This window comes from Lutjanus erythropterus, chromosome 2 (assembly GCF_056507025.1).
Source record: "Lutjanus erythropterus isolate fLutEry1 chromosome 2, fLutEry1.hap2, whole genome shotgun sequence".
NCBI classification, from domain to species: Eukaryota; Metazoa; Chordata; class Actinopteri; order Lutjaniformes; family Lutjanidae; genus Lutjanus; species Lutjanus erythropterus.
In genome coordinates this window covers 41,811,925-41,832,512 of record NC_139318.1, presented here as the reverse complement: position 1 = coordinate 41,832,512, position 20,588 = coordinate 41,811,925, and the positions used below count along the sequence as shown (strand labels likewise).

The following is a 20,588-nucleotide window of genomic DNA, read 5'->3' as shown; positions in this document are numbered from 1 at the left end:
ATCTGTTAATCAATTAGTTGTTTGGTTCATAAAATGTCAAACTGGTGAAAATTCTTCATTAGTGCTCCCTTAAGCCAAAGATGATGTCCTCAAATGTCCTGTTCTGTCCACAGACCAAAGATATTCAGTTTAAGATCATAGAAGAGAAATACTGAGAAGCTGAAATCAGAGAATTTGGATTTGAATAGGGACTCAAAATGACTGTTCGATTATCAATAAAGTTGGTTATTAATGGATATGTAACGACACCAAAAACCCAAGGTATAATAATATAGTAATAGGTATAATAAACACTATAAAAAGTACACAATATGATATTTATCGCAATAATTAGGAGAAATTACAACAAGGGAGGACACAGGGTCCTAGTTTGATCATTGATTGATTATATGGATTTTTTTTTATTTTCAAACCTAAAAAAAAAATATTCAGAGAATTTCTTAAGACAAAATCTACTTATATTGTGGGGCCCAATATGTGGGGGTCCCTGTCATGAAAAGTGTTTGGGAACCCTGTTAATCAATTAATCACTTAATGTCCAATTTAAAAACAGATGCCGTAACATCACTGGGTATGTACAGTGTATGACAGCTAAAACAAAACAATCACATTATGAAAAGAAAATGTAGAAAAGGTAGGATTGCGAGTTGCCAAAAGTAATAAGACAACAAGGCAACCAATGATTATTTCCACTGTCGATTAATCTATTGATTATTTTCTAAATTTATCGAGTAGTGTGATCCATAAAATGTCAGAAAATGGTGAAAAGTGTTAATCACTGTTTCCTGAAGCCAAAGATGACGTCCTCAAATGTCATTCTGTCCACAACCAAAAGATATTTAGTTTATCTGGAAATATTCACATTTGAGAAGCTGAAAAAAAAACTATTCAAAATGATTCATCAGTAGTTAGTAACAGAAAAAGAACAGTTAGTCATTAAGTCAACTAGGGTGGCAACTAATGATTATTTTCGTTAACTGCCTACTATTTTCTCCATTGATCAATTAGTGGTTTGGTCGACAAAATGGTGAAAAATGTTGATCGCTGCTTTCCAAAGCCCAAGGTGATGTCCTGAAATGTTATTTATGTCAAAACATAAAAATATTTAGTTTACTGTCATACAGAACGAAAGAAACCTAAAAATATTCACATTTGAGAGGCTAAAATCAGAGAATTTGGAGAATATTTTGACTTTAAATGCTGAATCGATTATCAGAATAGTTGCCGATTAATTTTATAATCGATTCATCGATGCTGCTTTAAATTTTACAATTGACAACTAATGAATTAATCGACTCTAAGAGGAGTTTTACAAAGAAAACGTAGAGAGGAGGTGATGCCAAAAGTAATAATACAGAAAATATAAGACAAAATGAGAAAAGTAAAGAGAAATTCATAAAATGATCTGAAAATGAATTAAACGCACTGCAGACAAACCTACTTTTAAAAATTAAGTGGAAAAGCAACAAAGAACAGGATGAAAAATATGTTTAGATGATTTATAGGGAATATAAAAGTTTATTTAATTCGATTTTTTACCTTCATGTCGTTCATGATGAGCTGGAAGAGCCCTCCCAAGGCGCTGCATTCCTTCTCTATACCCGCATCCATTTTTCCACAGGCTCGGAAAAATCCTCCAAACTTTTTACCTCCCAAAGAAAAAAAAAACAGCTTCCAGCCAAGTTTTGAAATACTCCAACAGAAGAATCAATGGAGGCTCTTTTTTTTGTTTAATAGGGGGCAGAGTTACAACACCCTGAGGGCAAAGTCCACCTTTAAAAAGAAAAACAGCCAAAAAACAGCGGTGGAAAAGGAGGAAAAAACACACACACTCTCACACACACACACACAGGGGAGTAAAATCCAGGTCGAGACTCGCACAAACGTTGAGCTTTTTTAGTCAGCCGATGCTACCAGCCGGCCAACTTGATACACGTCCGAAAAAACACCACATCATGACTGAATCACCCAGCAGCCCGTCTGGAAAATGTCTGACAGCGTTTTTAAGTTTAGCTCCCGGCTGGTTGAAGTCCCGGCTGAAGGGAAAACACAGCTAACCGCAGCTAGCTAACTTGGCTAGCTAGGTTAGCGTTAACTCCGCTAGCAACCTGTGACTGGCTATGCGTGTGTGTGTGTTTGGCTTTGCAAACGAAAACACACACGCACACACACAGTCCGCGATCAATCAGTCCGGCTAAATTAATCGATACGGCTCTTATCTGACGTCCAGCTCGGATTTAAATCCCCCGGTCGTTGTTTGCAGAAGTGCATCCGAGTGATTTCACGTTGTTTTCCTGCGAGTTTTGACGAGAGAGAGAGGCAGCCGTTTTCCCCCAGTTACTCCAATGGGAGTCCTCACCTAAAGTGAATGAGTGAGTCCCCGAGCACCGAGGCAAGGTAACCACAGTAACAACACCCACATCCGGCCGACTCTTTCAAAGTTAAAGCCTGTAGACCACCTACCAAAACATGCGCACCTCCTTTCATACACGTGCAGTTGAACAGTGGTGGAGAGTAACTCCACTTAAGTACAATTTGTGGTACTTGTGTTTTGGTCAACTATTATTAGATGGATTTTATTATCATTTTGCATTTGAGAATGACAAAGGCTGAAATGTTGAGTATAAATGTATTATTATTATTATTATTATTATTATTATTATTATTATTATTATTATTGATCTGAATCTCTAAAGTAGCGTATAACTAAAGATAGTGAATACATGTAGTGGAGTGCAAAACTTCCCTCTGTGTAGGGATAAAGGGGAGGAAGATTCTTTATTTATTTATTTAGTTATTTATTTATTTATTTTATTTACATATGTTTAGAATAAAGTGGTAATGCTGAGAATAAAGTTGAAATACCGTTTCAACATGTTTTTGTCAAAATTTTGACTTTATTCTCATAATGCTGTAGAAAAAAATAAATCCTCCTCTGATTAACATGGCTTACAATACAGTACATTACAATACAATACGTTACAATATGATATGATATGATATGATATGATATGATATGATATGATATGATATGATATGATACGATACGATACGATATACTTTATTGTGCCCGTAGGGAAATACCTGCACAGCTGGAGTAAAACAAACATGCATGATAAATTGCACATAATCCATATTGCACATTACAAGATATTGCACATACATAGCACATAACACATATTACACACACCTCATAATAAAAAACACCATGCATTATTATTTATTTTTCGTATGTCTGACACTAACATGCAAAGAAAAAATACTTCCTCCTTTTTTTTCTTTTTTTTCCCCTTAATGTGATCCTCATAATACTCCATCACACAACGGGAATCATTTTACATTTTACTCTGTTACATTTATTTGTTACCTTTACTTACTTTTTATACAGATGCAGAACAATAAAACACTGGGATATTGTTGATACTTTTACTTAAGTTAGATATCTGAGTACTTCTTCCACCACTGCATGTGAAAGTGCTCTAATACTCACAGAAAATAAAGGATATATGTTTTTGTTTTGTTTTTTAATTAAAAGAATATGTCATGTAATTTAAAAAAAAATGTAATTATTTTCATAAGGCAGCAAGGTGCAGGAGAGAGTGGATTGATGACATGAAACAAAGAGCCGCAGGTTGGATTCGAACACTCAGCCACTGCAAAGGATTCAGCCTTAATACATGTGGCACACGCTGGAGCTCCCAACGTACCCCGGTGTGTAATAAGATTTAAAAATAAACTATAAATGTGGAATGAAAAATACAATGCATAAAGACAATAAAAACATGTTGACTTCTTGAAATTACCCTGTTGGCAGAGCTTTGATGACTTTCATTACAGATTAACTGTAGGGAAATGCTGTTAAAATGTTATAGGGAAAGGAAACTAATATAATACAGCAGGCTATAACTAAGAGCAGAGCCATGAGTCTATAAAACCTACATTCAAAAAAACCCAGGTCGTGTAGAAAGTGTGGCTCATGCAGGCAAGATTCAGACACATTTTAGGAACACAAGGTCTGTGGGAACTCTGAAAACTTTGTACCAAACTGCAAAACTAATCTGTTTAATAACTTTTTTGTAAATATGTTGCATCACCGATACTAGCAGGCCAAGTAATGTGATGTCCTGACTTAAGAAAAATCAGTATTTATTTATTAAGCTATATTCAAGTTCAAATGTCTGATAACAACAGAATTAACCAAACAAATTGAAAGTTTTTCAATTAAAAAAAGTGTTTTGTGTATCTTGTGTGAATTTTAAAGAAAGTCTTTTTCTTAGCTGAAATAATTAAGGCTATCTTTTAATGCAAGATTTAAAGCACTTGTACAGGTTCATTCATATGGTTGACAAACTGATTTTAAAACTAAAAACGTTTTTAAAAACGTTTTTTTTTTCCTGCGTGCGGCTCTTATTTTGAAGGCCAAAACATTTCCGGTCGCTGCGGAGTTCCGCTTTCTTGACGCTGCTGCGTGTCTGTGGATGGAGGGGGTTTGTTGTGTGTGGAAGAGGCGGCGGGCCGGAGGGGCGGAGCTACACGGAGCAAAGTGAAAGATTTTTACCACATGGAAGAACAGACTGTGACTTTACTGACACTCTAGTGACACTCTACTGAAAGACAACAACAGTGAAGCAAGAAACATTAAAATAAACATAAGATAAACAAACGTAACTACAATTTTTAGACTTTAAAACAAAACTATTCAACAATTGATCAAATTAAAGACATGAAATGTTACAATGGCAGCATGAAGACACAGCTACAAACGAACAATACATATACAGAACTATAGAGCATGAAAGACAGGTGGTAAAAATTATGCATATTTGTTTATAAAAGGGGAAAATATGGAGGTGTTCCATTACTTTAGAGCAGTGGCTCCCAACACCAGGGCTGCGACCCGTACAGGCCCTCCAAAAATTTGGTTCAAAGGCACAACAACACAATAGACTATATTAAAAAGTTTTAAAAGTTTAAAACATAATTTTAGAGCCTATTTTTGGTGCAACTTGGTGCAGTCTCGTTCGCTGTACAGGTCTGCAGGATGTGATGATGTGTTTTTGAGATTTGCCTAAATTACCAGAACCACCCACAGAAAGTCTGTTATCATGAAAACAAAAAGCCCACTGATCTGAAAATACACACTCTGGACTTTGAGTTAAGTGACCGCCTGTTTTACTGCCTGCCAGAACCCATTTACATTTTGCTCAGTTTAACTGTTATAAACATCTACTCCCTCTAAAAGATTATTAATGATTTCTTACAACACATAAACAGACACTTTACTCATCTGGTGAACATTCGGCATTAATTTGAACTCTAATTGATGTGAAACGGTTAAACAAAAACAGTTGTTCCAGTCTGGAATGGTAATTTCAGTGGAAGACGCTGTGGCTCTAGTATTTCAATTTAGCATGTTGATCTCTGATGACATATCATGGTCATTTTTTGATTTATTACAGTAAATATGATACAGATTTCTCCTTTAAGGTGTCAGTACAGTCAAAACAAAAAATACCTGCTGCCTGCAACGACCTTTTAGTCATTTTAGTTAGATGTTTGCTGATGTTTGATCAAGTGTTCATTTTTCTGAGAAGTTTGGTTTTAATGAGTTATTTTAAAACTTACATAAACATATACAAAGCATGTTTCACCGTATACTGTTGTAACTGAATTCAAATATTCAGTGCATGTATACCTTCTATTTTATTCTATAGCAACCAGATAATAAACAGTGTTCAGACTTCATCTATTTCCCTGATTCACCCGGCAACAAGCTGAGTCACAGCGCCAGCAGCCTCCCTACCAGTCTGATCACCATGGCAACCAGCATGCCACAGTGGTGTGTGTGTGTGTGTGTGTGTGTGTGTGTGTGTGTGTGTGTGTGTGTGTGTGTGTTCTTTTGCTGAATCACGGGAACACCATCTACCCATCACACACCAGCCTGGTTTCCATGGAGACCAAAACATACAGAATGATATAACAACAATAAAACATAATGAAATAATAAATCTTGATCGTCCTGTTTTTAAACTGGGATCTGGTTCAACCCGTGATTTGATTACATATCTGCTGTGTTTTGCAACAATAACAATGACATAATAAACACGAAATTAATGCAGTTCGAAGTGTTTCACTCTGAAAATATAGAAGTATAAAGAAAAAGAGTAAAAACTATTTTTTATTACAGAGAGAACTCACAAAATAAACCAATGTCATCCAACCTGTCTTTGTTTACAGGTGAGCTTGACCCTTATTTTGGTCCATTTCCATGTTCGCACTGCATATACACAGAGACAATAAAATACACTCATACAGGCAGGAAATGCATTTTCTGATTTTACTTCATATCAGGGGTCTGACACTCTTGGGGCCACTGATGGTGTTGTCATGTCACTGGGGGCCACTTCAACATTAAAGTACTGCAAGAAAGTGCAATATTTCTGAAAATGAGCTTTTTTTTGTTTCCATTACTAACATGCATTCATCATATTTAAAAAAAGAAAAATGCACATAGCAGCTTTAAATTATTTATCCAAAAAAGGTCTGAGCTGCTGGCTGCAGAGATGCCAGTTCACCCCCCAACTGCTCAGGGTGCCTGTTTCTGCGCAGCATCCATCACTCAGCCACCTCTCCCACAAACTGCACGTCATCGCTGTCCAGCGAAAACCGCTTACCTCCAAAATGTCAGCTTTTCAGGAGAAAAGAAACACAGACGTGTTTTCGGATTTGTGGCAGCGCATTTTTCAGTCGATCCAGCGGCTTTGCAAATGGTTTGCTTGGCGCAATTTATTGACTATGAAGATAATCGATAGTTGCAGCCCTACACTTGAGGCCTTAAACTCAGTTCTTACAAGCCATTTGTATTTATATTTTAGTTTATTTGTCCTTAATATTTCACTACTATACTATTCACCACTATTTGCAATAAAAAAAAAACAAGCTTACTGGGCTCAGTTTCACAAATACAGACTTAGATCAGACTTTAATCTTACAGATTAACTGAAACCATATTAATAAATTTAAGGCCAGACAGTAACTCAGAGCTCAGTGTTGTATTTTTATTATAACAACAGTGACACCTGCTGACCAGAAACACCAACTGGCATTAAGAACAGACTTCAAAATGTCCTGTGATCTGTGGCGTGTCTGTATGTTTAATATGTGTTTTTTAAAATTTTTCTAATCAAAGAGAAAAAATATTTTAATACCAAAAATCGTCTGCTGCAAACTAACATCACCTCTAACATCTACACAACACACTCAACGCACACGTCTAAAAATATAACAGGATCCCACAGACGCTGCCGTCTGATTATGTCTCTATGGTGTCATTGTTTATTGTTTTGTCATGAGGCAAATTCCTCACACATAAGCTGTATGACATTAAAGTATTAAAATTGTGAATACTGAGTCATGGTGGAGACAGTGATGATAGTCATTCACCCTTTCCAAAGTCAAATTCAAACACTTTTCAAGCCTTTTCAAGGTCCATTTTCAGGCTTTTCTACCTTCTTACAGCTGTGGTAAATTATTATATAAATACACATACAATATAAAGGTCCAGATTCTCTGTTTTCTAATTCCCAAATGTGAATATTTTCTGGTTTCTTTACTCCTCACTGACAGTAAACCAGGTATCTTGGGGTTGTGGACATTTGAGACGTCATCTTGAGCTCTGAGACACACTGATCAACATTTTTCACCATTTTATGACATTTTATGAACCAAACAAATAACGATTATTGAAGAAAATAACTGACAGATGAACACAGTAACTGTCAGTTGCAGCTCTACAGCCTATATAACCTGACTGAGCCCAAATACTTCAGTTTCAATAAAATCCCTTTTCTTATTGTACATTTTCAAGCCAGCACTCATTGGAACAGTGACCTCCAAGTCTGAGTGTTGACCGGCGGGCGAAGCTCAAATGTCTTCATTTTGTGCAAAAGGCAAAAGAATTCTTTATGTAAAAAGCAAACTGTTCAGTCAGAGATTGATTTATTATGAAAGTAATGCACTTACAGTTTCAAGCAGTTTCAAGCATTTTATCAAACCTCGGAAACACAACATTTACCCGTAACAACCGAGTAAACCGGAGCAGCACTTTTCTGATCATAACCAGCTCCTCAAAGATAAAATATTTGTCTGAGTTTAGAAGAAAAATGTCTCCTGATAAGTTTGCTTTCCACTTTGTGCTTCAAAGTGAGAATTACTGTTGTGTCTGTTCAAGGGAGTAAATCCGCAGCATCTTAGTGAAGGTTAAAGGCAGAAGTAACGAATTACATCTACTTAAAGTACTGTAATAAAGTAGTTTTTTGTGTACTCTTGTGAGCATTTCTAAGTCTGTAATTTGACTTTAAGTAAGGATTACACTATGTAACGTACTTAATTGCTTTTAAAATCATAATTGAGCACTGAGTACAATTTGAATTACACCCGAACCTTTCATCTACATTCTTGGAGCCAATGAAGCTACATGGTTCTAAACAGGTCAATGAAAAAAAAAAAAGCAGACAGGTTTGAAGAGGTGACCATGAACACTGAGCAGAACAGAGCAGGAGTTCAGAGTCATTCAGACTGAAGATGTGCAGAAGCAGAAACCCCTTTCAATTCAATGTCTGCATCTACAGTTAAAAAGGAACTAATACTCTGAGTAGTTTTTGAGAAGAACACTTTGTACTTTTACTTAAGTATTGTTTAACACCAGTAGTTTTACGTGTAACATTACAGTAAAGTACCAGTACTTTTACTTGAGTACAGATTTTCAGTACTCCATTGTCTTTGCAGTTGGTCAATTATTGTATTTTTAAGAGTTCAGACACATTTAAAGCTATTATGAGTCATAATAACATAAATATATCAACATGTTAACATCCTTGTTAGTAAGACACGCCCCCTGAAAGTTAGGGATCTTTAAGGGACAACACTAATGCATATTTCACAACTAGGAATACACCTGTGTTGCACCAGGGAAAGAAAGAAACCTTCATTAGAAAAAACACGGCACCAGTTGTCCTCTTCTGTCATACCAGAGTTGTGTCTGAACACAGATGACCAACACAACATTTAGCGAGTGCAAAATTGATGCGGCACAACAGATAAACATCGACCACCGACACCGGTGAATGTCATCTTATATGCAGACAGGATAACTGCAATCAATAAGGCAAAAATCAGCCGATCCTGACGTCCGCCTTATAAATCGGTGCATCCTTATTTACAACACTCTATGTAACACGGAAAAACACTGGTGCAAAGCCACAGAAGTTAATGTCTCATGTAGGGCTGAACTGCCAACTCCGTCAAATACACCATGTTCAAGTGAAGCTGCTACAGTGACGGTCCAAACACTCGTTGCAATAAATCAAAGAACACTTGCACTGATTTGCTGTGACTCAATTTGTTTTAGATCTGGGTACAAAAAGGAACAAAAGCAGGTACAGTTTGAACGGAGAGGTTTCAATACTACAACCCTGATTCCTAAAAACCTGGGAGTTGTGTGAAATGTAACTGTGTAAAGTATGTACAGTACAAAGATATTTAATGTTAAAACTAATACAGAATTTAATGCTTGCAACTTGTTTAAAAAAGTTGGGACAGAGGCATTAAAAGAGTTCTGAAATGCTCGAAAAACACCTGTCAGGAACATTCGACAGGTAAACAGGTGAACAGAGGCTCAGCTGTTGAAAAGCCTGGATGGAATGAGGTTCACAACTTTGTTAAAAACTGCACAAGCAAATAGTTTGACATGTTTCTCAACACAAACCTGCAGGAATTTAGGGATTTCACCATCTACAATCCACAGCAGAAAACACGCTCCTGTCCCAACTTTTTGGAACATGTTGTGTATTTACAAAAAAAATATGAAGTTCATCAGTTTAAACATTGAATGTATTTGTACTGTATAGCTCAAAAAGTTTTGCACATCATTGTATTGTGTTTTTTTATTTATGTTTTACACAACGTCCCAACTTTTTTGGAACTAGTTGTGACTAGAGTGACTTCAGTTAATACCTTAGAGAAAAATCTGGCATATTTCATGAGGCTGTCCAGTCAGTGTTGATGGTGAATGTAGACTAACTCAAGAACAGAGTCTTGCAGCAGTGCCTACGTCTACCAGGACGCATTGCGGGAAAGCTTGTGATTCCCACACGTTGCCAGATTATCACCACCCTAGCCTTTTACTTTGGTGGCCAGAACATAGCGTTAGGTGACAAAAATACTCATCTAACATGCCCCCGTCTACAAACAGGTGACAACCAGAAATCAAAGCTGAAACAGTCTGTAGTTCTTCCTGCATCTGGTGGCATCAGTGTTTGCAGAAAGAACAGATTTAGCAGCCAGAGCGCTCAGTTTGACTACATTTACCATCAGCACTGACTGGACATCCAAATCATATACCCAGCCCTGATCTGATGTCAGCGTTTCACATTTCATCATCTTCATCATCAAAACTAAAAACAATACTGTCACTGTCATCCTCGTAATTAACATCACCATCAGTGTCATCATCACCGTTATCATCAGGGACCACTGGTAATATCTTCAGTGGGACTTCTTTCCCAGTTGTCACGACCGGAAACAGCCTCTCGGTGAAAGTGTGTGTGAAGGTGTGTATGTGTGTGTTGATATCAAGGTCATAGAAGGACAGTGTTCCTCCGTCCCAGTCCAGATGAACTCTGATCCTCCGGGGCTTCTTCTGCACCAGGAGGTTAGTGGGCGGATCTACTGGGGAGAATTTCACATATTTACCTTTACGCAACACCAGTGTCCACAATCCAGACATTACGTCTGTGTGTCCGGTCCTTCGGACAGACGCTGCCGCCACACCCACAAACCAGTGTGTGCTGTCTCCAACCTCGACGTCCCAGCTGTGAGTCCCTGAGTCAAAGCCCTCTGAGCCCAGGACGATGTGATGACTGTCAAACCTCTCTGGGTTTTCTGGAAGCCTCTGTCTGTGTCCACGTCTCACGCTGGTCAGATCTTCAGACAGGAGGAGTTCTGGATGAGCAGAGTTTGGATCCAGAATCACAGGAGTGAAAGAGACCGTCTCCTTCATCTTGTTCCAGATGTTGAAGCTCAGGTTGCCCAGGTGTTTGGCCACGTCTATCAGAGCTCCTGAGACCAGCGGTGGCTCAACCAGCAGGGGGCGCTCCTCGACTCTTTTCACTGCAGCCTTGTAGTTCTGCAGGAATGAGACGTCTTCAGTTCTCAGCTCCTCCTCTGTGGCTCTGATTGTGTCTGACAGAGCTGCTATCTCTCTCCTCAGAGCCTCAATCTGCTCCTTCATCATTTGACTCTTCTGCTCCTCTTCCTCCCTCAGAGCGGCGATCCTGACTGCCTCCTCCTCTTGTAGAAACTTGTGAAGCTTCTTAAACTGCTTCTTGATCTGCCTCTCTGTGTGTCGAGCCTGGACTTTAATGTGTTCTGCTGTTTGATCACGGTCTCCTTTCATGTGTTTATAGATCTTCAGCTCCTCCTGCAAAAGCTGCAACGTTTTCTGGAGCTCCTCTTTGTGATCCTGTGCAGCTTCATCGATGGGTCTGAATCTGTGATTGTGGTGTGTTTTTGAATCTCTGCAGACGAGACACACCGGCTGCTGATGGTCCAGACAGAAGAGTTTGAGTCTCTCAGAGTGCAGACTGCAGAGAGACTCAGACCCTGCTGAAGATCTCCGATCTCTTTCCAGTAAGAAGGTCTCACACAAGTTCTTTAATACCAGGTTACATGGCGGGTGTCTCTTTCGACATGGACTCTTACAAAATGGACACTGCTGTATTCGCCTCTCTCTCCACCATCTCTGCAGACAATCTTTACAGAAGCTGTGGCTGCATGACAGAACAACAGGATCTCTAAATATGTCTCGACAGACAGGACAGGAGAGATCCTCCTCTAATCCAGACGACATTTTCTGTAAACACAACAGACAAGGAAAGGAAAGTTAGACACTACTCTATAAAGTTACAGTCCCAATTCCAAAAAAGTTGTGTAAAACATAAATGAAAAGACAATGCAATGACTTGCACATACTTTTATGACCCATATTCAATTTGAATACAATACAAAGATATTTAATGTTCAAACCGATTAATTTAAACAGGATTAACCGCATTAACTGCAGCATGTTCCAAAAAAGCTGGGACAGGAGCATATTTATCAGTATGTTACATCACTGTTTCTTTTAACAACACTAATTAAGCATTTGGGAAATGAAGACACTGATTGTTGAAATTCTGAAAGTGAAATTCTTTCCCATTCTTGCCTGATATACGACTTCAGCTGCTCAACAGTCCGGGGTCTCTGTTGTCATATTTTGTGCTTCATAATGGACCATACATTTTCAGTGGGAGACAGATCTGGACTGCAGGCAGGTCAGTCTAGTACCTGAACTCTTTCAAATAATATGTTGTTGTAACATATTGGTTTTCAGTCTTTCAGCTCCTTATGTGCAGAGACTTCAATCATATTATAGATTGTAGATGGTGAAATTCCTAAATTCCTGCTGTTTTGTGTTGAGAAACTTTGTTCTTGAACTTAAACTGCTGGGACATCCATACTTGTAAATGACTGAGCCTTTTCCTGTTACCAACTAATCTATTTACCTGTGAAATGTTCCAAACAGACACAGGTGGGTTTTTTTAAGCGTTCAACAACTTTCTCAGCCTTTTGTTGTTCTTGTCACAACTTTTATTGAAACATGCTGAGTGTATATTTACAACAGAGTTTATTAGTTTGAACGTTAGCTTTCTTGTCTTTTATACTGTGTTAACTGGAATACCAGTCGAACATCATTTGACACACATTCTGTTTTATTGACGTTTGACTCAACGTCACAACTTTTTTGGATTTGGGGCTTTATTTTCATGAGTTGTAGTTGTCTCAAAACTCACGTTCACGGTTTGAAGTCAGTGGCAGGTTGAAGTGTTTTCATCCCAGCATCCCCTCCTGTCGTTGTCCTCCCTCCGTGATGGAAGTTGTGAGTTTTGTCTGAGGAGGAAGATTATCGTCTCCTTTTAGTGTTTGGGTCGCTGAGTAACTTCTGTTTGTTTCCTGGATTCCGCCATGACTGTCAGGAAATGGGTGGAGCTTTGTCGCACAAGTTAATTAATTAATAACAAAAAACACTTTGTCTTGAATGTTAACTTTTCAGTCGTAATGTTTCACCTTCAAATGGGTAATATAATAAATAGGAAACCCGAAAGGTCAATTCTCGTTCCTATTTTTCTGTTATTGCTGTTTCACCGCTATGTGCATGCGCAGTGTGACCTGAAGCGTGAGCGCGCTGATCCATGACAACGCTCGCGAGATTTGTACGCGTTGTTTTTTCATTGTGGACGACGTACAGACTAATTTTTTTTTATATAACGTGGCAACACTGTGGTTAAAATTTGGGTTGGTTTATGGACAGAAAACACATTGTTTGGGCGAGGTAAAGATCTTGGTTTGGGCTAAAATGACCACTCTCGCGAGATTGTCCGCGGATCTGGGGTTCCCTTCTCCCTTTCTCTTGGTCGTGTCAAGACAGATCCCGCGGGATTTTAAGCGTTTTAACCAAAAAACACGATCTTTCTCCGCTATAACCAAGTGATTTTTGCCCGTAAACATACCAAAGTATTAACATTAACAATGTAAAACACAGTTAGTTTGTACAACGAGCACAATCAATAAGAAGTAGTTAACACCTACAAATCTCGCGAGAGCTTCGCACATTTTGGATTCCCTTCTAGACACGACCAGAAAAGTTCATCAGGCATTTTTGAAGTCGAAAATTAGGTTTGATTTCAAGGAATTTGAAGAAAATGTACGAAAAGGTTTGTTAATTAAAGATAAAAGTCAAGTGCATAACAGATGATGGTGATAACAGATGGACTGTAGCCTGTTTTCAATGTAGGAGTGACCATGAAGTGCAAATAAATGGTGTTTCCTTCAGTCTGTAAGGTTTCCCATAAAAGACCCACCGGTGAAATCATTCATCATTCTAATCAGTATGTTTTCAAGGATGAAAATTTAGAGAGTTACACAATGCAACTCAGAACTGGAGCTGGAGTTAAATGAAATTTATGAAGGAGACTAAAATGTCCTACATTGATTTCCTGATGAAAGGAAATAAAAACAATGAGATGGACTGTTGACTCAGCCTAAATGCATTTATTTCTCATTTCATGCACAATTTAATTCTTGATTTATTGATAAGGCCTGTTTAAATTAGGTGGTTTGTCATTTTTAAAAACTGGGTCCCCAGAAAATAGTTTGTTTAACAGTCGATCAAGACCCCACCTCCAGTATCACCTGACTCATCAAAGACAAACAAGGAAGATTTGTTTTGTCCACAAAACAGAGACAAACAAACAGAGGAAAAGACTGACATTGGCTTCAGACAGAAGTCAAAGTGTTCATGGACAGAGGACAGTTTCAGGACAGACAACAGGAAAACTGCAGCTTCAACCTGCTACACTGAATGTAAGTTTTATTTTTTAAAAAAAAAAGAAGAAACCAACACTCAACGTGATTTTTAGTACTTTCTACAGGGAGGGACATCATAACTGATTAACTGATGATTGAACCTGGTGTGTTTGCAGCTTCACTCAGAGAGAAAATGGCGTCCAGATCAGAGGAGGATCTCTGCTGTCCTGTCTGCCATGACATCTTTACAGATCCTGTTGTTCTGTCGTGCAGCCACAGCTTCTGTAAAGACTGTGTGCAGAACTGGTGGAGAACAAAACAAACACGGGAGTGTCCACTTTGTGAGAGGAGATCATCGAAGAGTGAACCGCCTGTTAGTTTGATATTAAAGAACCTGTGTGAGGCCTTATCACTGCAGAGAGATCAGAGAGGTTCAGAGTCTCTCTGCAGTCTGCACTCTGAGAGACTCAAACTCTTCTGTCTGGACCATCAGCAGACGGTGTGTCTCGTCTGCAGAGATTCAAAAACACACAACGACCACAGATTCAGACCCATCGATGAAGCTGCACAGGATCACAAAGAGGAGCTCCAGAAAACACTGAGGCTCTTACAGGAGAAACTGAAGCTGTTTGAACAAGTTAAAAGAAACTGTGATCAAACAGCAGAACACATTAAAGTTCAAGCTCAGCACACAAAGAGGCAGATTACTGAGCAGTTTAAGAAACTTCACAAGTTTTTAATAAAGGAAAAACAGACCAGGATCACTGCTCTGAGGGAGGAGGAGAAGCAGAAGAGTCAAATGATGAAGGAGCAGATTGAGGCTCTGAGCAGAGAGATAGCAGCTCTGTCAGACACAATCAGAGCCACAGAGGAGGAGCTGAGAGCTGAAGACGTCTCATTCCTGCAGAACTATAAGGCTGCAGTGAAAAGAGTCCAGCAGTGCCCCCTGCTGGATGATCCACAGCTGCCCTCAGGAGCTTTGATAGATGTGACCAAACACCTGGGCAACCTGAGCTACAACATCTGGAACAAGATGAAGGAGACGGTCTTCTTCACTCCTGTGATTCTGGATCCAAACTCTGCTCATCCAGAACTCTTCCTGTCTGAAGATCTGACCAGCGTGAGACGTGGCCACAGACAGAGGCTTCCTGAAAACCCAGAGAGGTTTGACTCCTTCATCTCAGTCCTGGGCTCAGAGGGCTTTGACTCAGGGACTCACAGTTGGGATGTTGAGGTTGGAGACAGTCCCGCTTGGGTCCTGGGTGTGGCAGCAGAGTCCGTCCAAAGGAAGGGAGACATAGGACTACCGTCTGGATTGTGGGGGATGGGGTTTTATAAAGGTGAATGTACAACATGCTCTGCACCAGGTCCTTACACTGTCCTCTCAGCGAAGAAAAACCTCCAAAGAATCAGAGTCAGTCTGGACTGGGACAAAGGAAAACTGTCATTCTCTGATCCTGACACTGACACACACATACACACCTTCACACACACTTTCACCGAGAAGCTGTTTCCAGTCTTTACCTTTGGGAACAAACTCCCACTGACAATATCATCAGTCATTGTTGTTAATGATGAAGGTTCAAGTGACATTCTTAATTATTTTTCCATGTATCTGCAATGTGTGTGATCTCCCGCTGAAGAAACTGCTATTTAAAATCTCTGAAACAGTTAATCAAGTTAGGTAAAGCAACAATTTGTAACTATTTTACCTTAAAGGTCATGTAAAGCAACAATAAATGTCTGTTCTGATTTTGCCACACTACAGAAACTTGTTATTAATCACCCAGCCGAATTTGAATCAAAAAATCACTAAGTATATAAAATTAGGTCTCAAAAGCATGAAAAATAATGTGCAGTTTTCTTTGCTATGAAATGTTTGTATCCGCTCTGCCGTCTCAGTGTCAAACACCACTACAATCTGAAAACAATCTGAAAATATGGATGCTCCATCCAGCAGCTTTACTGGACATGTCCAGGCACGTTTGAGCCATCAGAGCCAGAGGACGGTGACCGGATGGTATATTTTTTCTTCTGTATCAGGTTGCTGGAACTGAAGTGAGCTGAAGTGAACTGCTGGGCTGATCTGGACTGAAAGAGTCGCTGAGGGTACGTTTGTAACTGACTGTTTGGGAAGGTTAGGGGAGGGGGAGCAGTGTCGTTCATATGCTGCGTTCCATTAACCTTTGAAGTCGGAAGTTGGAGCTGGGAATGACATCACACCTGAGTTGCGGCATTTCAGTAAACAAGTTTGGGGAAAAAAGAAACAAGTCGGAGTGCCAAGATGGGCGCCACCAGGAAAACCGTTGTGCTTCAGTCTTCAGGAAGTGGTTAGCCATTGTTAGCTATACCTGTTGAGAACAACACATTTTATAGTATTTTGCGCATACAAACACCGTTGCAAAATGTCCGCAGATGGAACTTGGGCTGTACTGCGTGTGTGACTGATTTAATGAGACAAAAATAAAGACAGAAGTGTTAATAAACAGCATATACACTTCCATCTTGGATATAGAGGTCTGGGTTGAAGAGGTTTGTCCGACTTTCTGAGCCAGAAATCTGACTGCTGGGGACGTTCTGGTATTTCCAGGGACTGGGAACTCAGAAATTCCAACTTCCCACTACAGATGGAACGCACCATTACACAGTGTTGGGGGACCATGGCTCCAGCAGGTCACCGAGGCATATTTCAGGTCCGCCCAAAAACTCCTGAACACAGAAATTGTGAACAGCAGTTGAGGGGTCTAACTCCACAGTTCAGAACTACATAGCTCTCAGTCTTTTCACATATTTTCAGAAACTATGTTCTAATATGTATAACAAGTTTCAAAGAAAAACTCCTTTTTTCCTTTACACAATCGTTAAAATGACAGCTTCAAAATTATGTTGATGCTACACTCCACTGTCTTGTGATAGGAGAACTGGTGCCTCTTTCATTCCCAATCTGCGCCCCCATGCCTGTAATTTCAGTGTGTAACACTTTACCACAGTAAGTCAAGTTTCCTGATGGACAGATAGCTTTACTTGCTGCTAAAGTAACCCTTAACCACTGCTAACTGTAGCTGCTTTTAGCCGGCTAGCTCAGTTAGCCTTGCAGCTAGCTGACTCTGCAGAACAGACTGGAAGCTGTTGTAGACTGTTGGTGCTTAAACAGCTAACAAAGGGGTCGGACTGTCAGGATGAGGGGGGTTTCAGGCTTCTGGTTTCTGGTGAGAAGTTTTTTAATCATAAGTGATGTAATAATAAATGTGTGTGTACAGTTGTGCATCTCCACAACAGCAGTGTATATGTGCAAATGCACTCTAAACCTGGGGGCTCCAAAGTGCAAAAAATACCACTTCTTACAAAATGCTGCTTTAAGAAAAGGATGACGATGATGTTTAATGCAAAAGTACTGAGTTTCGTCTTTGGTGTCAGAATGAAACTTAACTCATCAGTTGTATAAAGTCTGAACTCCATTCAGTGACTGCCAGCCAAACTGTTACAAACATCTACTTCTTCTAAAAAGATAGCTAATGTTTTCTTATGAGTCATAAACAGACACTGACTAATTTGGGGAACATTTGGCATCAATTTGAACTCTAATTTATGTGAAACCAGTAGACGAAAACAGATGTTTCAGACCAGAATGTAAATTTAAAAGGAGAATGATGCCTGTGGTGTTGCTTTTAGAAAAGTAAGTATTTCAACTTAGCATGTTTCCTTAATCTCTAATGACTTGTCATTGCCATTCTATGATTTATTACAGTAATAAATAACATATTTCTCCTTTAAACATTGAATTGTTACATGTGAAATGAGATAATCATCGTCTTTCAGTTTACAATGTTTAAGGAGCAACAGCATATAAACACTTTGCAATGAAACTCACCACTGGTGTATCAGAGCAGTCATTCCCGCAGACTGGGTCGTGACCCACAGGTCGGTCACAGGAGATTTTATTTGGGTTGCCAAAAAATATAAGATTGTGGAGGAAATTCTGCAAATTTAAATTTAAGTTTGATTTCTTTTGAAGAAGCTAAAATGCCCTAAATTGTTTTCCTGATGAGAGGAAATTTTAAAAAATGGTATGGCCTGTTAATGCAGCCTGAATGCATTTATTTCTCATTTCATGCACAAATGAACTCTTCCCAAGATTTGTTGATTAGACCTATTGTAAATTGGGTCGCAATGGTTTGTCATTTTTAAAAACTGGTTCTCCAGAGAAAAGTTTGACAAATGTTGTGTAACAGATTCTATAAAGTCTCCACCTCCAGTATCACCTGACTCACCAAAGACAAACAAGAAAAGATTTGTTTTTGTCCACAAAACAGAGACAAACAAACAGAGGATAGGATCGACATTTGCTTCAGACCAAAGTCAAAGTGTCCATGGACAGAGGACAGCTTCAGGACAGACAACAAGAATACTGCAGCTTCAACCCGCTGAGATTCCAAACACTGAATGTAAGTTTTATTTTGACAAAAAAAAAAGAAAAAGAACCACTCAAAGTGATTTTTAGTACTTTCTACAGGGAGAGACATCATAAATGATTAACTGATGATTGAACCTGGTGTGTTTGCAGCTTCACTCAGAGAGAAAATGGCGTCCAGATCAGAGGAGGATCTCTGCTGTCCTGTCTGCCATGACATCTTTACAGATCCTGTTGTTCTGTCGTGCAGCCACAGCTTCTGTAAAGACTGTGTGCAGAACTGGTGGAGAACAAAACAAACACGGGAGTGTCCACTTTGTGAGAGGAGATCATCGAAGAGTGAACCGCCTGTTAGTTTGATATTAAAGAACCTGTGTGAGGCCTTATCACTGCAGAGAGATCAGAGAGGTTCAGAGTCTCTCTGCAGTCTGCACTCTGAGAGACTCAAACTCTTCTGTCTGGACCATCAGCAGACGGTGTGTCTCGTCTGCAGAGATTCAAAAACACACAACGACCACAGATTCAGACCCATCGATGAAGCTGCACAGGATCACAAAGAGGAGCTCCAGAAAACACTGAGGCTCTTACAGGAGAAACTGAAGCTGTTTGAACAAGTTAAAAGAAACTGTGATCAAACAGCAGAACACATTAAAGTTCAAGCTCAACACACAAAGAGGCAGATTACTGAGAAGTTTAAGAAACTTCATAAGTTTCTTCAAGAGGAAGAGGAGGCCAGGATCACTGCTCTGAGGAAGGAGGAGAAGCAAAAAAGTAAAGTGATGAGGCAGAAGATTGAGGCTCTGAGCGGAGAGATAGCAGCTCTGTCAGACACAATCAGAGCCACAGAGGAGGAGCTGAGAGCTGAAGACGTCTCATTCCTGCAGAACTACAAGGCTGCAGTACAAAGAGTCCAGCAGCGCCTCCTGCTGGATGATCCACAGCTGGTCTCAGGAGCTCTGATAGATGTGGCCAAACACCTGGGCAACCTGAGCTACAACATCTGGAACAAGATGAAGGAGACGGTCTCCTTCACTCCTGTGATTCTGGATCCAAACTCTGCTCATCCAGAACTCCTCCTGTCTGAAGATCTGACCAGCGTGAGACGTGGACACAGACAGAAGCTTCCAGAAAACCCAGAGAGGTTTGACTCCATCTCTGTCCTGGGCTCAGAGGGCTTTGACTCAGGGACTCACAGCTGGGATGTCAAAGTTGGAGACAGTCCCGCTTGGGTCCTGGGTGTGGCAGCAAAGTCCGTCCAAAGGAAGGGAGACAGAGGACTACCGTCTGGATTGTGGGGGATGGGGTTTTATAAAGGTGAATGTACAACATGCTCTGCACCAGGTCCTTACACTGTCCTCTCAGTGAAGAAAAACCTCCAGAGGATCAGAGTCAGTCTGGACTGGGACAAAGGAAAACTGTCATTCTCTGATCCTGACACTGACACACACATACACACCTTCACACACACTTTCACTGAGAAGCTGTTTCCAGTCTTTCAATATTTAAATATACTCCCACTGAAAATTTCACCCGTCAACGTCTCTGTAGTCTCTGAAACAGTGAAAGTTAGTAGAAGAAGAAGGAGATGCAAAGTTTAGTCACTGGGGTCAAAATGAGACCTAATTAATCAATAAAATTGTTCAAATATCGCCGCAAATTACCACCAAAATGTTGCACATCTAGCAAACAAGAGCTTCACAGTTTGTTTACTCAAGTAGAAGTAAAGACATTGTGTAAAAAAGATTCTGGTAAAAGCAGAAGCACTGATTCTTTA

At 39.6% G+C, this 20,588-nt stretch overlaps 4 protein-coding genes across 6 annotated transcripts in view; 2 read left to right on the top strand and 2 right to left on the bottom strand.

Annotated features, from left to right (window-relative positions):
• Positions 1-2,375, bottom strand: part of mtss1 (MTSS I-BAR domain containing 1) — an 82,751-nt gene extending 80,376 nt beyond the window's left edge. For 2 of the 3 annotated variants that reach the window (XM_084740495.1, XM_084740505.1), the window contains exon 1: positions 1,540-2,374. In XM_084740495.1, coding sequence (XP_084596621.1) covers positions 1,540-1,611 — 72 coding nt within the window. In that variant the 5' untranslated portion in view covers positions 1,612-2,374. Of the gene's footprint in view, positions 1-1,539 lie in introns of all 3 variants that reach the window. The other variant, XM_084740486.1, reaches the window with a different exon arrangement.
• A 7,717-nt stretch (positions 2,376-10,092) lies between these two features.
• Positions 10,093-13,259, bottom strand: LOC146332213 (nuclear factor 7, brain-like). The gene is made up of 2 exons (XM_084745836.1): positions 12,891-13,259; positions 10,093-11,911 (listed from the first exon to the last, which is right to left on the bottom strand). The coding sequence occupies exon 2, from the start codon at positions 11,906-11,908 to the stop codon at positions 10,427-10,429; it is 1,482 nt and encodes a 493-aa protein (XP_084601962.1). The 5' UTR covers positions 11,909-11,911; positions 12,891-13,259; the 3' UTR covers positions 10,093-10,426.
• Positions 13,260-14,090: 831 nt separating this feature from the next.
• On the top strand, positions 14,091-16,507 carry LOC146332212 (nuclear factor 7, ovary-like). The gene is made up of 2 exons (XM_084740331.1): positions 14,091-14,460; positions 14,580-16,507. Exon 2 carries the CDS (start codon positions 14,597-14,599, stop codon positions 16,031-16,033), a length of 1,437 nt encoding a protein of 478 aa, XP_084596457.1. The 5' UTR covers positions 14,091-14,460; positions 14,580-14,596; the 3' UTR covers positions 16,034-16,507.
• Positions 16,508-18,127: 1,620 nt separating this feature from the next.
• Positions 18,128-20,412, top strand: LOC146332211 (nuclear factor 7, brain-like). The gene is made up of 2 exons (XM_084743532.1): positions 18,128-18,848; positions 18,968-20,412. The coding sequence occupies exon 2, from the start codon at positions 18,985-18,987 to the stop codon at positions 20,410-20,412; it is 1,428 nt and encodes a 475-aa protein (XP_084599658.1). The 5' UTR covers positions 18,128-18,848; positions 18,968-18,984.
• The last annotated feature ends 176 nt before the right edge of the window (positions 20,413-20,588 follow it).

What these genes read in the sequence shown, in the direction of transcription:
- LOC146332213 (XM_084745836.1), bottom strand. Translation starts at nt 11,908, where the DNA reads ATGTCGTCTGGATTAGAGGAGGATCTCTCCTGTCCTGTCTGTCGAGAC.
- LOC146332212 (XM_084740331.1), top strand. Translation starts at nt 14,597, where the DNA reads ATGGCGTCCAGATCAGAGGAGGATCTCTGCTGTCCTGTCTGCCATGAC.
- LOC146332211 (XM_084743532.1), top strand. Translation starts at nt 18,985, where the DNA reads ATGGCGTCCAGATCAGAGGAGGATCTCTGCTGTCCTGTCTGCCATGAC.